The 17,054-nt window shown below is 46.1% G+C and overlaps 1 protein-coding gene across 1 annotated transcript in view; it reads left to right on the forward strand.

Annotated features, from left to right (window-relative positions):
- Positions 1 to 17,054, forward strand: part of ATRN (attractin) — an 800,866-nt gene that overhangs the window by 232,410 nt on the left and 551,402 nt on the right. The window contains exon 11 of the mRNA XM_078678722.1: positions 10,070 to 10,154. Coding sequence (XP_078534848.1) covers positions 10,070 to 10,154 — 85 coding nt within the window. The remainder of the gene's footprint in view (positions 1 to 10,069; positions 10,155 to 17,054) is intronic.

Consider the following 17,054-nt stretch of genomic DNA (forward strand, 5'->3'; position numbering starts at 1 on the left):
CCTGAACGGTAATCCTCCTGTGCTCCTCCGATAACAAAGGCAAAAATTTGCGGAGCATCTTCAGGATTCCGTAACGGGTACCGGCCAGGCCAATAATGTGGGTTCTCAATGCCAACTGATTATCTAACTTGACGCCCAAATTTTTAGCAACCTGGGAGGACTGAGCGGGAGGACTCATGTCGGACGGCCACCAATGCTGCCAATCCGGCTCGACGACGCAACCAAAAAATAAAATCTCAGACTTGCCCGGGTTGGCCCTCAGACTGTTCCGTTGGAACCAGTCGAAGACCAGCACAAGGCAGTCCCGGATTCTCTCTCCATCAAACTCATGATCTTTTCGGCAGGTGAAGAGGAGTTGCGTATCGTCGGCATAGGAGATGATCTGGGCCCCATGCGCCTCCACCAAGTCCGCCAAAGGGGACATAAAGATGTTGAATAGCGTGGGGCTCAACACAGAACCCTGTGGAACCCCGACTCCCAATGGCGGCATCTCGGCGGCGCTCTGAGAGGCCCAGACCGTCTGGCGGCGGTCCTCGAGGAAGGAGGTAAACCACCTGAGCACCGTCCCCCTAAGGCCGATGTCATAAAGCCTCGCTAGAAGCGCCTTATGGGGGACGGTGTCGAAAGCCGCCGACAGATCCAACATGATCAGCATGGCCCTACCGCCGACATCCAAGGTCTCCCTAATAATCTCAGTTACCTCCAAGAGGGCTGTTTCCGTGCTGAAATTAGGACGGAAACCCGACTGCGAAGAGTGGAGCAGATTGTTAGCTTCCAAAAAGCTCGACAGGACACCGTGGGCATGTTTCTCCGTGATCTTTGCCAGTGCAGGTAAAAGCGAGATGGGCCTGTAGTTCGCCAAATCCTCGGTGTCAAGACCCGGTTTTTTTTAGAAGGGGGATCACCATCGCTCTTTTCCAGGAGCTGGGGACCCTTCCCTCCCTCAAGGAGGTATTGAGGACAGAGTTGACCAGAGGATTCACCACCGCCGCCATCCCGGCCAAAAATTTGGCAGGACAGGGGTCAAGTGGCGAGCCAGATTTAAGATTGGCCAATAACGTCTGAGAGACATCACAGGCAATAGTAGGGAACTCGGACAGCGTCTCCGCAGACATCTGCGAAGGACTACAGTCCACCCTTTCACCAATGCCTGCCTCCGGTCCCTCCCCAAAGGTAGCCTGAATGGCCTTGATCTTACTTGTGAAGAAGCCAGCAAGATCGCGAGCCCAGCCATCCGCTGAAACTGGCGGGGGTGGCTGGGAGCTGGGGGTGGTAAACTCCTTCACAATTTTAAAGATCTCCTTGCAGGAGTTCTCCGCTGCCACGATCCTCCTTGCCAGATAGTCCCTCTTGGCACCCAGGATGTCCCGATGGTAGGCTTTAACAGCCGCCTTATAGGCAAGCTTTGCCTTCCCATCGTACATGCGACGCCACGCCCTCTCAGCCATCTTACACTGACTACGGGCCACACGGAGCGCCTCCGTAAACCACGGGGCCGATTGCCGAGCCACCATGGACCGGGGGGCAGCCTTAGGAGCTAATTCATCCAGCCTGTCGGTAAGCCAGCACTGCAGAGACTCCACATCGCTGTCTAGATCACCCGAAAGATGACAAGGGTGATCCAGCAGCGCCTGCTCGAGTGCATCAGGTGTCACTCTATATAATGCACGCGAAGCTGGTCTGAGCAACGTGGGCGCTCTAAACTCCGAGCGCGCCAGTTCCATCACTGAAAAGCTGATCAGCCGATGGTCAGTCCAGAGCATTTCCCGGGTAGCAACCTCTGCGGGTGGGACAGATGAAAACACTTGATCCAGGGTATGCCCCTTCTCATGTGTAGGCCCCAACACGCAAGGCACAAGACCCAACGGAGATGTAACATCCAACAGTTTGGCAGCATCCGAGTCATCTGCCACATCCAGGTGAAAGTTAAAATCACCGGCCACAATGCAGTGCTGTGTGGTCAGTGCCAGCTCAGCGACCGCCATCTGCAGGTCCTCAAAGAAGGTGCCCGCCGGGCCTGGTGGCCTATATACCAACAAGCCCTTCAGGGCCTGACCCGGTGAAAGCCTAATCGTAAAGGCCAACGACTCAGCATTTCCAATAGCATTCAAGGGAAGTACTGAGCATGAAACACTCTTTTTCACTACCACAGCTACTCCCCCTCCCCTGCCCCTCGCTCTGTCCATCCGGAAGATGTTATACAACGGAGGAATGGCCGAGAAGACGTCCGGATTGGACGCCTCTCCCAACCATGTTTCCGTTACAAGCAGACACAGGGGATTTTCAGCGACCAACAGGTCGTGGATATGCTGGGCATGACGGCCAACCGACCTCACGTTCAACAGCAGGCAGAGATGTTTCACACCGGCAGAGGCCGGACGAGGTACGACAGTGCCCGTCCAAGCAGGCGTCCAACCACAGGCCGGGCAGCGACATTTGCCCTTAAACCGACCCGGGAACACCGAACGGCATGCGCAAGAAGTAGTCTGCAGATCCCGCAGTGACGCGGAAGAATAGCAAATCATTGCAGCCCATGTAATGCCAGAGTCCCCCGTCGCCCCGACGCCTCCTGGCGCGGACGGGCAGGACTCTGGCACGACTCAGGCGCAGGGAAGGCGCTCCCGCTGCGCGTCACCGCTGCGCGCTGAAGGGAAGTGTTAAGTGGGGCGGGCGGAGGAAGCCCTGAGAGCTAGAGCGCTCAGTCCGGCACCCACACCCAAGATGGCGGCGCAAATGCAACCACAGGCTAAGAGCCCCCAGATCCCGGACCCGCTAAGCAGCGGTGAGACAACAATTACTGTGCAAGGTAGGGGCCAGTGCGCTGTTAGAACAGGGAAGCGCAAAATAAAATGCACCCTAAGTGCAAAAGCGAGCGTTTTCCTCAGAGAGCGCAGGCGCGCTAGCAAATTAGCCAGAAATAAAACAAAAAACGAACGTTTCCTTAAAAAGCGCTATGCGCTATCCAGCAGAGCAACGAACAGCGTGCAAGCCGCCAGCCAGGTGGAGTAAGAGTGGTGAATCGGGCTGACCCGCTCAAGGCCAGCCTTAAGTGGGGCGGGCGGAGGAAGCCCTGAGAGCTAGAGCGCTCAGTCCGGCACCCACACCCAAGATGGCGGCGCAAATGCAACCACAGGCTAAGAGCCCCCAGATCCCGGACCCGCTAAGCAGCGGTGAGACAACAATTACTGTGCAAGGTAGGGGCCAGTGCGCTGTTAGAACAGGGAAGCGCAAAATAAAATGCACCCTAAGTGCAAAAGCGAGCGTTTTCCTCAGAGAGCGCAGGCGCGCTAGCAAATTAGCCAGAAATAAAACAAAAAAATGAACGTTTCCTTAAAAAGCGCTATGCGCTATCCAGCAGGTCCTTCTTCTTCCTTTCTTGTTGCAGGTTCTTGTCTGAGGAAGCAAGTTTCAGGGGTGCCCCTAAATACTAGGTTTTGGGGCGTTACAGGTAGGTAAAAAGAAGGGACAAATGGGTCCATTTCCTGGGGTGGGTACACCCCCTATTATGCCACCCTTCAGTGGGAGGGGGACATGAGCTTGTCCCTGGTTGGCTGAGTCCCCCCATCTGCAAGATGGTGGGGACTGAGAGTTGTGCTTCACCTTGCCTCCCCCACCTGAGGGGTGGAGTTAGCAGAGGTGGGCACAACTCTCTTCCTCACTTGTTTTTCCCAACGGTTCTCCTACACAAAGTGGAGGTCAGAACCAGTGGGGACCAGTTGCTGAAAGCAGCAAGTGGCCTGGGGAAGCTCTCAAAGGCAGCAAGCCTTTGAAGCTTCCCCTTCGGGAACCCTGCCCATCTTGGGGAGGCTTGTCACCTCATCCAAGGATGTGCATTATTTCAGGCCCCAGAGAGCAACAGGCTCTCTACCCATGGCTCCAGATACATGTCTGGTGGTGGCAGCTAAAAGCAGCCACTCAGCCTGGAACTAGTGGTAGGTTAGTCTTCAGGTGCATCTCTAATGCCTCTGTGTGCATTTTTCATTAAATCCCACACTGGCATCAGTGTGGGTTTAATGTGCTGAGAAGTTTGATACCAGATCTCTCAGTTTTCAGTGTAGCCATTATGGTGCTGAGGATTTCGTATTGACAAACTCCCAACACCATATATTCTTAATGGCAGCACTGCACTTACAATGTCTAAGAATGGACTTCAACACAGTAGGGGTACATGGCTCATGCACCTGTACCCTCCCCAATGGTATAGTGCACCCAGCTAGAGGGGTGACTGATCAATGCCAGGGCAGTGGGTTGTAGGCATGGCGCACAGAGATGTGACATGTCGATACTTCACTTTGTTCTGCACCAAAACACGCAGCCTGCAAAGGCAGTGCGTGAGTGTAATGGTACAGGACCTCTAAGGGTGGCACAATAAGTGCTGCAGCCCTTAGAGGCCTTCTCTGGTCACAGTGCCCTGGGTACCTGTGGTACCATTTACCAGAGGTTGACTTGTGGCCCGAGATCCAATTGGGTTTAGGCTTCAATGCAGTTTTAGGGAAAGAACATAGGCCCTGGGTACCTGTTTAGCAGGAGACCAGGGACACTCTGACAAAGCACATCAGCAATTCAGCAAAAAGTGGGGGCAACCAAGCAGAAAGAGGGCACTTTCTCACAGCGCCTGGTACTGAATTTGCACCCTAGTGGTGTATGTTTGGTGCTTCCCCGTGCTTATTACCCCCCAAAACCTTGGCCCCTGCAAATGATTTACCTACCGGCAAATAGTGTGGTGTCTAGCACCCCCAATCTCCATCGTAATGCATTGGGCCTTACTCTGATTTTGACTTTTGCACCCAGCTGCCCCTGTCGCTGGTGGTGGAGTTTTGATTAGTACCCACCTGACACTTGCCGACCTTTTGTCCCGAAGACTTGAACTGTAAGTCGCATACTTACCTATATAACCGCATTATTGTTTTCCTCCATAGGAAAACATTGAACTCTATAAAAATTGAACTGTCAACTTTTGAAACTGAAAAGTATTTTTATTTCAAAACGTACTTATCTTATTGCGAAGATCTTGATCTAAAATAAAATTCAAACCAAGCTTATTTTTATAAAATTGGTGTGGATCTCCTTTTTGAGTTGTGTGTCAGTTATTGGTCATTTGTGTGCAATAAATGTGTTAAACTCCTCTGCACTAGGCCTAAGGCTGCTCAACCACACTACCACTAATAGAGCATCTTGTGTTTGCATTGAGAGCTGTGCACGTTTGGGGAATCCTGGACTCTGTTCACGGTAGAACCACCTATTGTTATACCCTATACAGAGCCAGCTTCCCACAGTGGGTATGTAAAGATTTATGTAACTTAGTTGTGGGTTCACTGTACGCCGGTAGGTTCTGCCATATTAACCATCATAGTGCACCTTTTTTGCTACTCATGGCATCCCATCTCACACTTTTAATAGAGTATTGTTTTTTATGGCATGCTAACCCTGAAGATTTCTTCCAGCCGAGGAGTTGAGACAGTCTGTACAGTTGTACATTCTTGATGCTTGTACTTGGGTTTGCCACTGAGCTAATCCATTTATTCACCTTCATAACAGCTTTCTTCAGAAATAATCCATCTTGGACCTTTACACAGGTGAAAGGAACAGTCTTTTTAGTATATTTGTTTCCATTTATAGTGTTCAAAGTTTCAAAACCTGCTCCAAGATACTTCAGGGAACTCCTCTTTGGGGGCCAGAACTACACATAGGTCATCTTAGTCACAGAAAGAGCCGTGCGGGAGCCAGAAAATGTGCACTATACTGAAAGGTGCATTATACTGAAAGTGCAGCACCATAAACGTGGCATCCAATTATGTGCTGTGAACTTCTTGACACAGTTGTCATGGAGTGTCCAGCTGTACTTCTGAGCTTCGCTAATAGTCAGTATGATTATGGCAGCGCTCATATTATATCAGGATGTGGATTCTATCAAGGTTCTGATTTTGCTACTTTTCCACAAATCTACATACAGAGGCTGGAAATAGACTGGTAGTTCTATGGGTTGGAATGCCCTTGCATGATAGAGGGTAGTCAACAACTCGTCTCCAATCACTTCCCAAACTGGTGAAGGTTTGGAAATGTACTCCTGCGAAAGACAGGAGTGAAACTTTTTCCAGGGTGGAGAAAAAGGGATTGTGGGGAAAGGAATTTGCAGCCACTCGGCAGAATTTTGCGTGGTCAAATGTACAGATGCATATTTTCTAATTTGGAAAGAATTTCACAAACAGTTTTGCTCTGAGTGTGGTTTCCAGGTCTTGTACATTCCTGAAGTCATAAATCTACGCCAATGCAAGGATGTATAACAGGGTGCACTTTCTGTAACTTTCTTTTGCAGTTTTTCTGTGTGCATTTCAGTTTGAATGCCAGCAATCACCAGTCGTGTTTTCAGGCTTCGGAATGTATTTGCATATGATCAGGTATAAGTAGCTTCGAGTCCTAAGACAGAGATATCAGACCTCCTTCATTCTAAACTAAGGTATGGAGCTGATTAGAACCTAAGAGAAATCTTGGATAGATTCTTGGATAGATTCTTGGCAAAAGAAAACTAAACATAGGCTACACAAATACTACTTCCAGTGTACTACACTTAGGTTAGGTACACTGGGGTAGGCGTATTTTAGAAGCACCAGTTGAGTATTGTTGTTCATGTATGTATTTTTATGTTTATTTTATTTATTTTGACAGTTTTATATAGCGCGAACAAGATCTTTGCAGATATCAGAGCGCTTTACAGAAGAAGGTTATAGCATGTGAGTACATATCAATTGGGGTGGGGAAGGTACAAGTGGGAGCATAGTTGGACTCAACAGCATATTCAGGTCAGACAGATGCGTTCAGATACAGATACATAATAATGATACAATTAGGAATATATACGTATAATAATACCACTGTAAGATGCAGACACCCTATCTTCGTCTGGCATGTAAATATATGTGGAAGCAATCGGTGCATCCAGGTGAGGAAAAAGTGGAATGTGTAGGATACAATTAGGAATATATACCTATAATAGTATCACTGTAGAATGCCGACACCCTATCTTCGTCTGGAGTGTGAATATATGATGTAAATATATGAGGTAACATCGGTGCATTACAGGTAAGGAAGAGTGAAATGTGCAAGATCCAACTGGGAATATAATGCCCCTGTAAATAAAATACCCCTGTGAACATATAATATAATAGCATACGGTATAGCAACATATTATACCATTGTAGAACGGCAGACACTCAGTCCTGAGGAGCGTTTAAATTACTGAGAACAAGGTGTAAGTGTAGGTATAGTACTGATAGTGTATAAGGGCAGGATACCAGTGCAGACAACAATTACATGAATCAAAAATCACAGATCAAAGTGACATTAATTAGCAACCAAGAAATATGAGGTAGCAAACTGTGCATTACCAGTGTTCAAAATACAGGTAGTAGTGACACTATAGAGCAATCAAAATATATGAGGTAGCAGTCTGTGAATTACAAATGTTCAAAATACAGGTAGAGATGACCCTAGAGAGCAGCCAGACATATATGAGGTAGCAATCGGTGCAATACAGGAGAGAAGAGTGAGAATGTGTGCAGGTTGCAGAACTGTGTAGAATAGTGCAGAATACAAAAGAAGAATGCAATATATGGGAGAGCAATCGGTGCATAACAGGAGGGGAAAGCGGGGATGGGTGCAGGTTGCGGAATGTGCAGAATAGTGCAGAATACAGGTTCAAGTATACTGCTGATCGAATATAAGAGCAGAACACAGATGAAGCCAGTAGTGTACATGAATCAAAAATCAAGAATCGGACATGACATTAGTTAGCCACCAAGGTATCTGAGGTAGTAGTCTGTGCATTACAGGTGTTAAAATACGGGTAGAAGTATAATACTGCATTGATAGGTATAAGAGGTGCTTTGAACATTACAAGTGTTCAAAATACAGGTAAAGTAAAGTCTTTGGTGGGTGGGATTGGTATAAAAAGGCCAGATCTTAGGTTATGATTAGATGGCCTCCCGAGTAACACATGCAGAAACCAGCGTCTTTTGTAGTAGTCCTTTGTCTGTTGTTGAAGTCCTTTAGAGAGTTGGGTTTCCCTTTCTACTCTAGGGCAGATCTGGTTAGTCCATCATCTGTGTTAGTTGGTGGGGAGGAGAAGGTACAGCTCCAGTGTTGCAAGGAGGAGAGGAGCGCGTCTTATCTCTATTTTGGTGACCCCTGAACTCATTGGTATGTAGCCTCATGGTCATCTGGTGGGCAGTGGAGGAGATTTATGGCTCTTCTTTATGGCCCCGCCATTTTAGTTAGTGGAGAGTGCAGGGGCCGCTTTGAACACCGCATTAATTTTGCATGCCAGTACCGCTGTGTTAGATCATTCAGAGCATTCATAGTAGTTATTTGCGTGACTAATACTTCAGGAACTTCAAGAACACCGTGCTCACCATGCTGCAACAGTGTTAATCAGGACAAGCAGCTCCCCCACTCGCCTGTGCAGACACTGCATTTGGGAGCAGTCTAACTTATACTTGTGCGCCAATTATTGGGGGGGGTGGCGAAGGGCATCTGACTGAGAGACACGATGTGAACAATGATCCACGATCTCACCGAGAGTCTCACGGGGGTAGGGTTGTCCTCGCTCACCTGCACTCGTTCATACCGCTCTCCCCCCCCATCTGCAAGGTTACATCCCCGATCACAGCTCCAAAACATCTCAGGGAGTGGAGTGGGGGGGGCGCAGAGCACAGCTTGCAGAGTGGGGGGGGACACAGAGCTCACCTTGGCAACAGTGCGCTTGCTTTCTCTGGTGTCGCCGAGTTGTGTAGATTCCGACCCGGAGCCCAGCAGTCAGGCAGGAGCTCAGCGAGCAGGACAGCCCGTGGGGCACCGGGGGTCTCGGCGTTGATTGCAGCTCATCTTGGCAGCAGGGCTATATGGCTTAGAAACCATACAATGCTCTTACAGTATTATTTTATAATATTGTTCTCGCTGTACGCATTATACGTTGCAGCCTGCTTTACGATTGTAGCAGTTCACTTTTCTTGCATGAGAAAGAAGACTGTTCAATAAACCCTATTTATTGAAAACGCCGGTCTCTCTATTTCTCTGCAACTCTGTTGAAACTCAGCATGCGCGATTGACTGAGTACAATTCTTATCTATTGTTTCCGCGACTCTAGAGATATATTTCTTATTCTTGGGAAACAAAGTTGTCATGTTTATGCGGTTGTCAGAAACGAATCCCTTCTTCTTTATTCGAGAACGTTTCTAGTGACCTCTGAGCTAGCTGGCACTCACTATTAAGTTTAATATATTCGATAGAGACCTAGTCGACCTCAGTCCTACGTCTAATATATAGGATATATTATTCCAATGCGCAGAGCCTATTGGGAATATAGGAATTACACTACAGCAGGAAATCCTTACTATGGTACTGGCAGTAAAAGGGTTGGCCCCAAAGAATGTGTCCTGTGAAGAAATTCCCCCCTCATGTAGCTGATTTTCACATAAGGCGTGGTTTCTGGTGGTTTATCGGATTCATGACATCCTTCATTTTTAACTATAGTAAGTCTAACCCATTGTATGTCCTTTAATAGAGCTTGAAGGGTTGTGACCTGTTCAAAGGTACACTCATGCAATGCCAACGTAAAACCAGAGTTTTTTTTTCCATTTTTTTTCCAAGCAAACTGCTTTTAAGTAGTCTTGTTCTCAGGGTAGTTTGTTATAACAAATGCATCACAAGCCTTGTAATGGTTACCTATTTTGTCTGCTGTTTTTAAGTGAAAGTTAAGCTGTGTCTCTTTTACAACGGCTTTACTGTTATTTTTCTTTTGTTGGGGGGGGGTGGGTAGATATGCAGGATTCTGTGACTTTTTACTAGCCACTGTTTAAGCACATTACTACCTATTCTCTTAATTTAGTGATAACCCTCTTTACAGAATCAGCCCTCCAAATGATGAGACCGGTTGTATATATAGTCTCTCAGTAGTGTAATCTGTCTTTAATATTTTAGCTTAACCTGACAGTCTTATTTTCTTTTTATATTACCAAAAATTGTTTTATACATAACATTTTTTGGGGCTTCAAAATGTTTTTCTTTTTCCTAGCTTGTGACCATTGGTCCGTCCTTCCTCCACCAGATCTACAGCATGATGTAAACCGGTTTGGTCATTCAGCTGTGTTGAACAACAGGTAAGCGAGCACGCAATTTGAATGCATTTTTTTCTTAAACCCAATTTTGATTGTTTTATGTTAACCTTTGCAGAACATGTATGATATTGAAACCTGTTCATGTGTGTTACCATCATTAAAGCAAAGTATAGAGCAACCTGATCAACCATCATTGAATCATGATTGACACACCTACCAGCAGATCTTGTTCTCAAACTCCAAACACAAGCTTTATTACTTGGCGATCTCTATGTATCCATCCAATTGCAAAATTCAACAGTGTTTCAACTACATACCACTGAACTATGGGAGCTTATGGAGAATTTTGATTAACTAGAACTAGTAAATAACATGCAGAAGCTTGTGGTGTAAGCCAGATCAATCTAGGTGCACTTACTGAGCTCTCCAGTAATCACAGTGTGGGAGTGTATGCTATACAACTTTAAAGTGTAGCTGGCAGCAACCTTTGTCTTCCTTTGTAGGTACCACAGGGCAATCACCATCCAGCATGGGACAAGCCGCTACAATTGCATCCCAGACATGTGAAAAGTCTGATGGGCATACGCCCCTTTTGACCTCCAGCCGCAGTGCATGGCTTTCCCATTCCATAGACTTATTGAATGCGGTTAACCGTTTTCTTCACATCAGGGACATGCAGGATACATACAATTAATGCGTTGGGGGTTAAATAGACCATATCCAAACAATAATATTGTTGAAATCTTGAGTTGCAAGAAAATTTAGGAGTGTTCCGCAGCACTATATCCCACTCAAAATCACTCAAATCCGTGCCCAGGGCATCAGACCATTTTCTCCGCAGACCTATTAGATCTCACTTCAAGAGCTTTAGGAGCGAGCGAGACAAGAGTCACAGCACTTCACGTGCCCTGTACAGTATACAAGTCCTTCTGGCAACTGTGTACCGGCTTCCTGTGTACCCTGTCTCCACAATTCTGTGGTGTTGCTAGCAGTGCATCATATAGCAAAAAGTTGGTAACCAGAATATCGTATTCCTCTTGAAGGGCACTAAAATATATAGATACCATCCCTAAACTGTGGTCCTACTGTGGCCAGCTCATGTGCCTCCCAGGCCCCAGTGCTCCCCAGTTCCCATTATGTGGTAATACTGACAAGAATTTAATGGGTATCTCTGTAGCATATGGAAGACATGCATGCACCCTCTGGAACAACTGCATCCAGACATACCGGAGAGTTTTCACCAGTAGATACAATCCCTTAAATTGTGCCTTACTGAAGGGTTCAAGCAGCATATGCGTTATTATGAACTTTAAGGAGCATCAGTTTTCCTTAGACCCATGCCAGCCGAGCAGGCAACCCCCACTTGGCCGTCCATTGTAATTGGGCAGCGAGATAGAGCTAGAAATCCGGAGCAGCTAATCACCTGGCATTTGCAGTTAGGACATCGCTACCCTACATCTGCCATTACTCATAGCAAGTCTATCCGCATTCTGTCTATTTTCTAAAACAACTGCACAGGCATATGTCTAGGCAGGGAAGAGAAGAGCTATACCAATCTAGGGAGGAGGACTGTCTTGTCTAAGGCTATCTTCCCCATCACTGAGCAGTGCAGCATGTGCCAGAATTTTATAACCTATCATAGTGACAATAAGATTGCAGTAAACCTCCCCTCCAACAGGTTCACTTCCGTTCGGAATATACGCCCTCTCATACATTTTATAGTGGTGGTTCCCAGTGTGTTTCAGACCTTAGCTCTGTAGGTCTCCTCCAATCCCACGGTTCCTGTTCTTTACGGAGTAAAATAATTATTTTCCCCCTGTTCGTCGTTAACCTGGATAATGTGCCTAACTCCCCCAGTGCCTAGATCGCCTGAACTCTCTCCACGCAAACGCAACAATTTATCATCCGTTTAAAGCAAAATGTGGAGTGGGATTCCATTGATCTGGAGGCTCTAAAAACAGTGACCCTGCTGAATAATTAATGCTAACGGTGCCACAGCAATTGCAAATAGTATAAGTGACTGGAGCAACCCCCACTGGTATAAGGCTCTCGCTGCACTATGACACTTTATAACCAAGACCTCTACCTCACACCCAGCCCGACTCCTCCCCACCATCCCCCTGGATCGGAAGGTTGTGCGGCTTGAACAACTGTGTTCACTATTACGGGACTATGTAACTTTCCCTCTATCGTTATACAACTCGCAAAGCCCTCTACTGCACCCTGTGGTTTCACTGCTATAATATGTGTTTTCCTTTTTACAAAGTGTTGTAAAGCGCTCTTATACTTTCGGTTCTGGCTAGCTCTATATAAAACTCCTTAATAAATAAAAAATAATAAATAAATTTGAACACTTCATTGATCAGTGTAAATCAACTGATTAAATTCATTATAGATTTGTAATGCAAGGATGGGTTTCTTCTGAGTAATAAGCCACGGCAGCAATCGTCCCACCATGTCACGTTCGGCATGTCCATTTAAGATATAACTTTTGTGGCACTTTCCCTTCATGCGATAAAAACAAAAATGTACTTAAATCCCTATATGACATTTAAAAAAATAAAAACTCTTTTGCAAACCTTTTTGCAAAAAAAAATTGAAAATTCTTCGAAACTAAATTGCAGCATGTCTAACACAACCTGCTGTCACCTTAATGAGAAGTGCAGCCTAAGAGTCTCCTAACGCTTGGACTGGCAGTTGCTTCAAATGCAGTTCTGTTTTTCTGTCAAGTGTGAGTGGGATCTTAGAACTCCAGTTACAAATCCACCCCTTCCTACCCTGAACAATTAGTTTCCAATGGGACCCCCACTGAGGGAAACCCGCCGATGAGAAAAGCACTCACCAGTGCCTACTTTACAGTGGAAGCAGTGTCAACAGATACAGACGTTTTAGATCTACACGACCCCTTCCATGTTCTGCTTTCAAAGAAGCACAGTAATTGCCATAAGATTGTAGTAGGGACATCATATTACCAATGTGTGGTGCTTCCTGTTTGTCTGAAGTCCTCCCCTCAAACATTATCAAAACATGCACAGAAGTAGTGGCAAACAAAGGGGGAAGGAAGCACAGTGCCTAACACCCCAGGACCCATTTCGCTCCCATGCATGTGTTGCTATCTACTAATGAAGAACAATTATCATGAAACCAGGGCACCCTTCCCCCTTTTTTAGATAATGCACCCTAGAGCTTGTGAGCTCTGTGTGATGCACCTGAAGACTGAGCAGCATTTTTTCAGCGTGAATCTTTTCATGATTCACATGCTGCCACCTAGTGATTGGCTCCGGATTCAATGTTGGTTTTTTGTTTGTTTGTTGGGCGTTTTTTTTTTGTGCAGAGTTTTATATAGCGCGAACTAGACCCGAACCGAATCAGGTATCAGAGCGCTTTACATAGCACCAGTTACGTTACATGAGGACACACTTTCATTTTAGGCACGGGGAGATTAGGTGATTTGCCCAGAATCACAGGAGGTTTTTGGCGTCGTTACCGAGACTCGAACCCAGATCCCCAGGTCGAGCGCCTTAGCCGTTAGGCCAACCCGCTTCGTGTGATGTTGTATGCCCTCCCCCAGAAGCTCACATTCTTGCTCGCCATCTTCAGATTCTTTTTTTCTGCCATTAAGTCTGCATGCTTTGCTTAAGGCTCTCCAAATGGAGGAAGAAGAAAGTTCGCCCAAAGAAGTCGACACATTTTGGAGAAGATCATTGAAGACCAGGTACCAGAGGAGATCCTTAGCGCGAAGGGGACGTTTCCTCGACTATTTTGTGACAGACAGACAGAGGCTTCTTGTTTGGCTTGATGGAGAAGACGCTGTAGTTGCTAACAATCCCAGACCATGTGAAAGAAGCCCCCACCCCCCTTCGTCACATCGGAGTCATGCTGGATACATACAGTTAATGCGTTTGGGGGTTATATAGACCCTATTCAAACAATATTACTGTTGAAATCTTGAGTTGCAAGAAAATTTAGGAGTGTTCTGCAGCACCACATCCCATTCAACATCACTCAAATCCGTGCCCAGGTCATCAGACCATTTGCCTCCAAGCCCTATCCTGCATGATGATCACTTATAATTTTCATACGTAGCACACCTGATAATCTAAGCAGTAAACACCGATATGTCGCCCAGGTTGTTCATCTTAATGGGTTAGTGTATCCAAGCCGCTTTTTTTCTATGCAATGTGGGACTTATAGTCCTAAATTGTTAATAGGCTAAGCAAGCTTCGGGGTCAAGAAGGCAAATAAAAGAGACTAGGAAGAGTTACTCAAGTAAACGTTCTGCATCACCTTGCGTTGTTTAAATCCACTCGGGACCCTTAAATTGTGTGTTTTATTGATGTTACTGTTCTTTTTCTCCGATCTTGAAGCACACGCGTGTTGAAGATCCTGGTATGAGGCATGATTGGTGAATGAAAACTTTTCTTTTCCCGTCCGATTCCTTTTCTTTTGTTTGTGTCACTTATTGCAGCTTCCGTGGACTGCTTCTGTGGTACAATCTAATTAGTGCAGCTGTTGTTTTCAAAAGGAGGTCGGCGAGAGGCTCTTTGAGGAAACTGTAGATGTAGATCTTAGTCGCATGGCTAAAGTTCTGCTTTCAGTATTCCAGCAGTCACGTTCAGGATGTAGGAGCTATGTATGTTCATGACCCTGATTGGAGGACGTAACGTTTTTACGTACATGGAATATGTATACACTTCACCCCGCTTGTAAGTACCAGACAGCCCACCTCAAGGGCTTTGCTAGTGCTCTACAAAACACAAAAATAAATGGATGTTTACTTGCGCAAGTTGCCCCTGGAGTCCTTAATTTTCAAATAATCTCGAACGGTAGTTCTTGGCTATTAACATAGTTTGGTATTTTTTGCTGTTTTACTAATGCGCAAGCTGTGCAGATGTGCATGCACTGTTTACAATTGTTTTTTATAATGCCCATCTGGATTTTGTTTGGACAGTGGGTTTAACATGTCTCCAACTCCCAACCGGACATCCGGCTCAGCCTCTCCCCATCGCCCTGTTTTGTCTTCCTTCCACCCTACCCCCTGACAGGGAAGTCTGAGCATTATGTCCGATGCCCAGTGCCAGACAGCTATAGAGGAGATCGGCACTGGTTCATCCCCTTGACCATCACCTACCCAGCTGAACATTGAGCACAGTTTCTCCCTGTTTTGTCTCCTTCCACCCCCTCCCTTTGACAGCGGAGTCCGAGCATTATGGCCAACGCCCGGTGGAGCTGGCAGACAGCTATAGAGGAGATTGGCCCTGGTTCTTCCCCTCAGTCACCTACCCAGCCGGACATTGGACACAGTTTCTCCCCGTCTGCCTGTTTTGTCTCCTTCCTCCCCTCCTCTGACAAATTTACCTTAACAATGCGTTTTAATCCTATGTTTGATTATGCTTTGTAACAAATGTAACTTGTAACCTGTAATTCACTGATCCTGATGTAAAGCGCTCTGATGCCTACGGGTCTAGCCAGCGCTATATAAATCTCAATAAATAAAATAAATTTAACATATGTGCTACATAAAAACAGCTTTGCAGTGTTGCTTAAATTATGGAGTTAAAAAAAGTCAGCAAATTCAAGGAGAAAATTACCTGTATTCATGTTGCATTCCCTTTTCGGCTGTGTGCGCGTCCACACCATGCTGTCTACCTAACTAGCAGTAGTGCCTGCACTGGGAGCTCCTCCACATCCGTTGTGGTAGTTCACTGGTCCACCCTGAGTATGGAGTTGAGTGTGTGTGGCAAGAGATCGACTGCGGCCCCATGATTCCGCGCAGTCTATGCTGGTTCAGCTGTTTTACCTGATTGATCTCTGGCGTGGTTAGTCGATCCACTTCACACAAGGCCACAGGGCCTCTAGTGCCTCACCATTTTTGTAGAACAAGAGATGTGTGCAGTGAGAGCAGGATATAGCTGACATTGATATTTGTCGATAGATAAGGTGATGTCTCACTGGGTTGAACTCTGTTTGTAGGTCAACCTCTGAATCTCTGCTGACTCCGTATTTCATCTTTCCAAGAGAAGTAACAGGAGCGTCATTTAATTTACTATCAAGTGCCAAGAAGCAATTAATAATGCAGTGTGCACCATATTAACAGCAGCTCATTCAAACCTGTTTATTCCTCTTTTCACACTGTTGGTCCTCCATGTATTTCTGGTACAGGAAGGTACTTAATGCTACATTTGCCATTTGTATGTGAGCTAATTGCAATATTCACAAAATGTTGGGTGGGCATAGTTGGCGGAGTACTACTACATGGAATTCTGCGAAATTGATCAAAAACCCCGTGAGCTCCGCAACTCCGTTCCGTCTCACCCCAATTAATAAAACTGAAACTCACATACCCTTGATAAAAAAACAAGTAACTATCATTACATGCAAAAATGCATATAATAATCTCACAAAAGTGAAAATGGAAATATAGCAAGCAGTGAGAGAGGTGATGATTTTGGTGTCCTCACTAACCTAGGGAGAGATCCAAGCAGATGCCTTGAACACAAAGAGCACATCATGCTGAACGATTGGTAGTGGTTCCATCCTTCTAGGACCAACCCTAGCACAGTTATGAGCAAAAATACAATTCCAACCAAAGGCCCTGCAAAGCATTATGGGACGAGATTCTAGAGTGCAGTGAATATTATATTATCCAGTATTGGGGTAAATCTTTCATAGATTCACATGCCTGAATCATTCCCCGTCGCGGAGGCCGGAGTCCCACGGTATATAAAAAAGCAGTGCCAAAAGCAAATTACAGTAGTAGGCCCTATGAGAAAGGCCTGAGGCCTAGATTGTAGTAGCCTATCTACCTCATTATGCTAAAAAGACCAAAGTCTTTGTTCCAACCAATCAGCTCACAGCATCCTATAGAACCCTCTCTGCAGAGCCAGTTCTCCTCAGATTTTCACCGCATGTCGTGAGGAAGGGAGTCTCCCGGAGTCTCTA

This window comes from Lissotriton helveticus, chromosome 2_2, assembly GCF_964261635.1.
Source record: "Lissotriton helveticus chromosome 2_2, aLisHel1.1, whole genome shotgun sequence".
Classification (NCBI taxonomy): domain Eukaryota; kingdom Metazoa; phylum Chordata; class Amphibia; order Caudata; family Salamandridae; genus Lissotriton; species Lissotriton helveticus.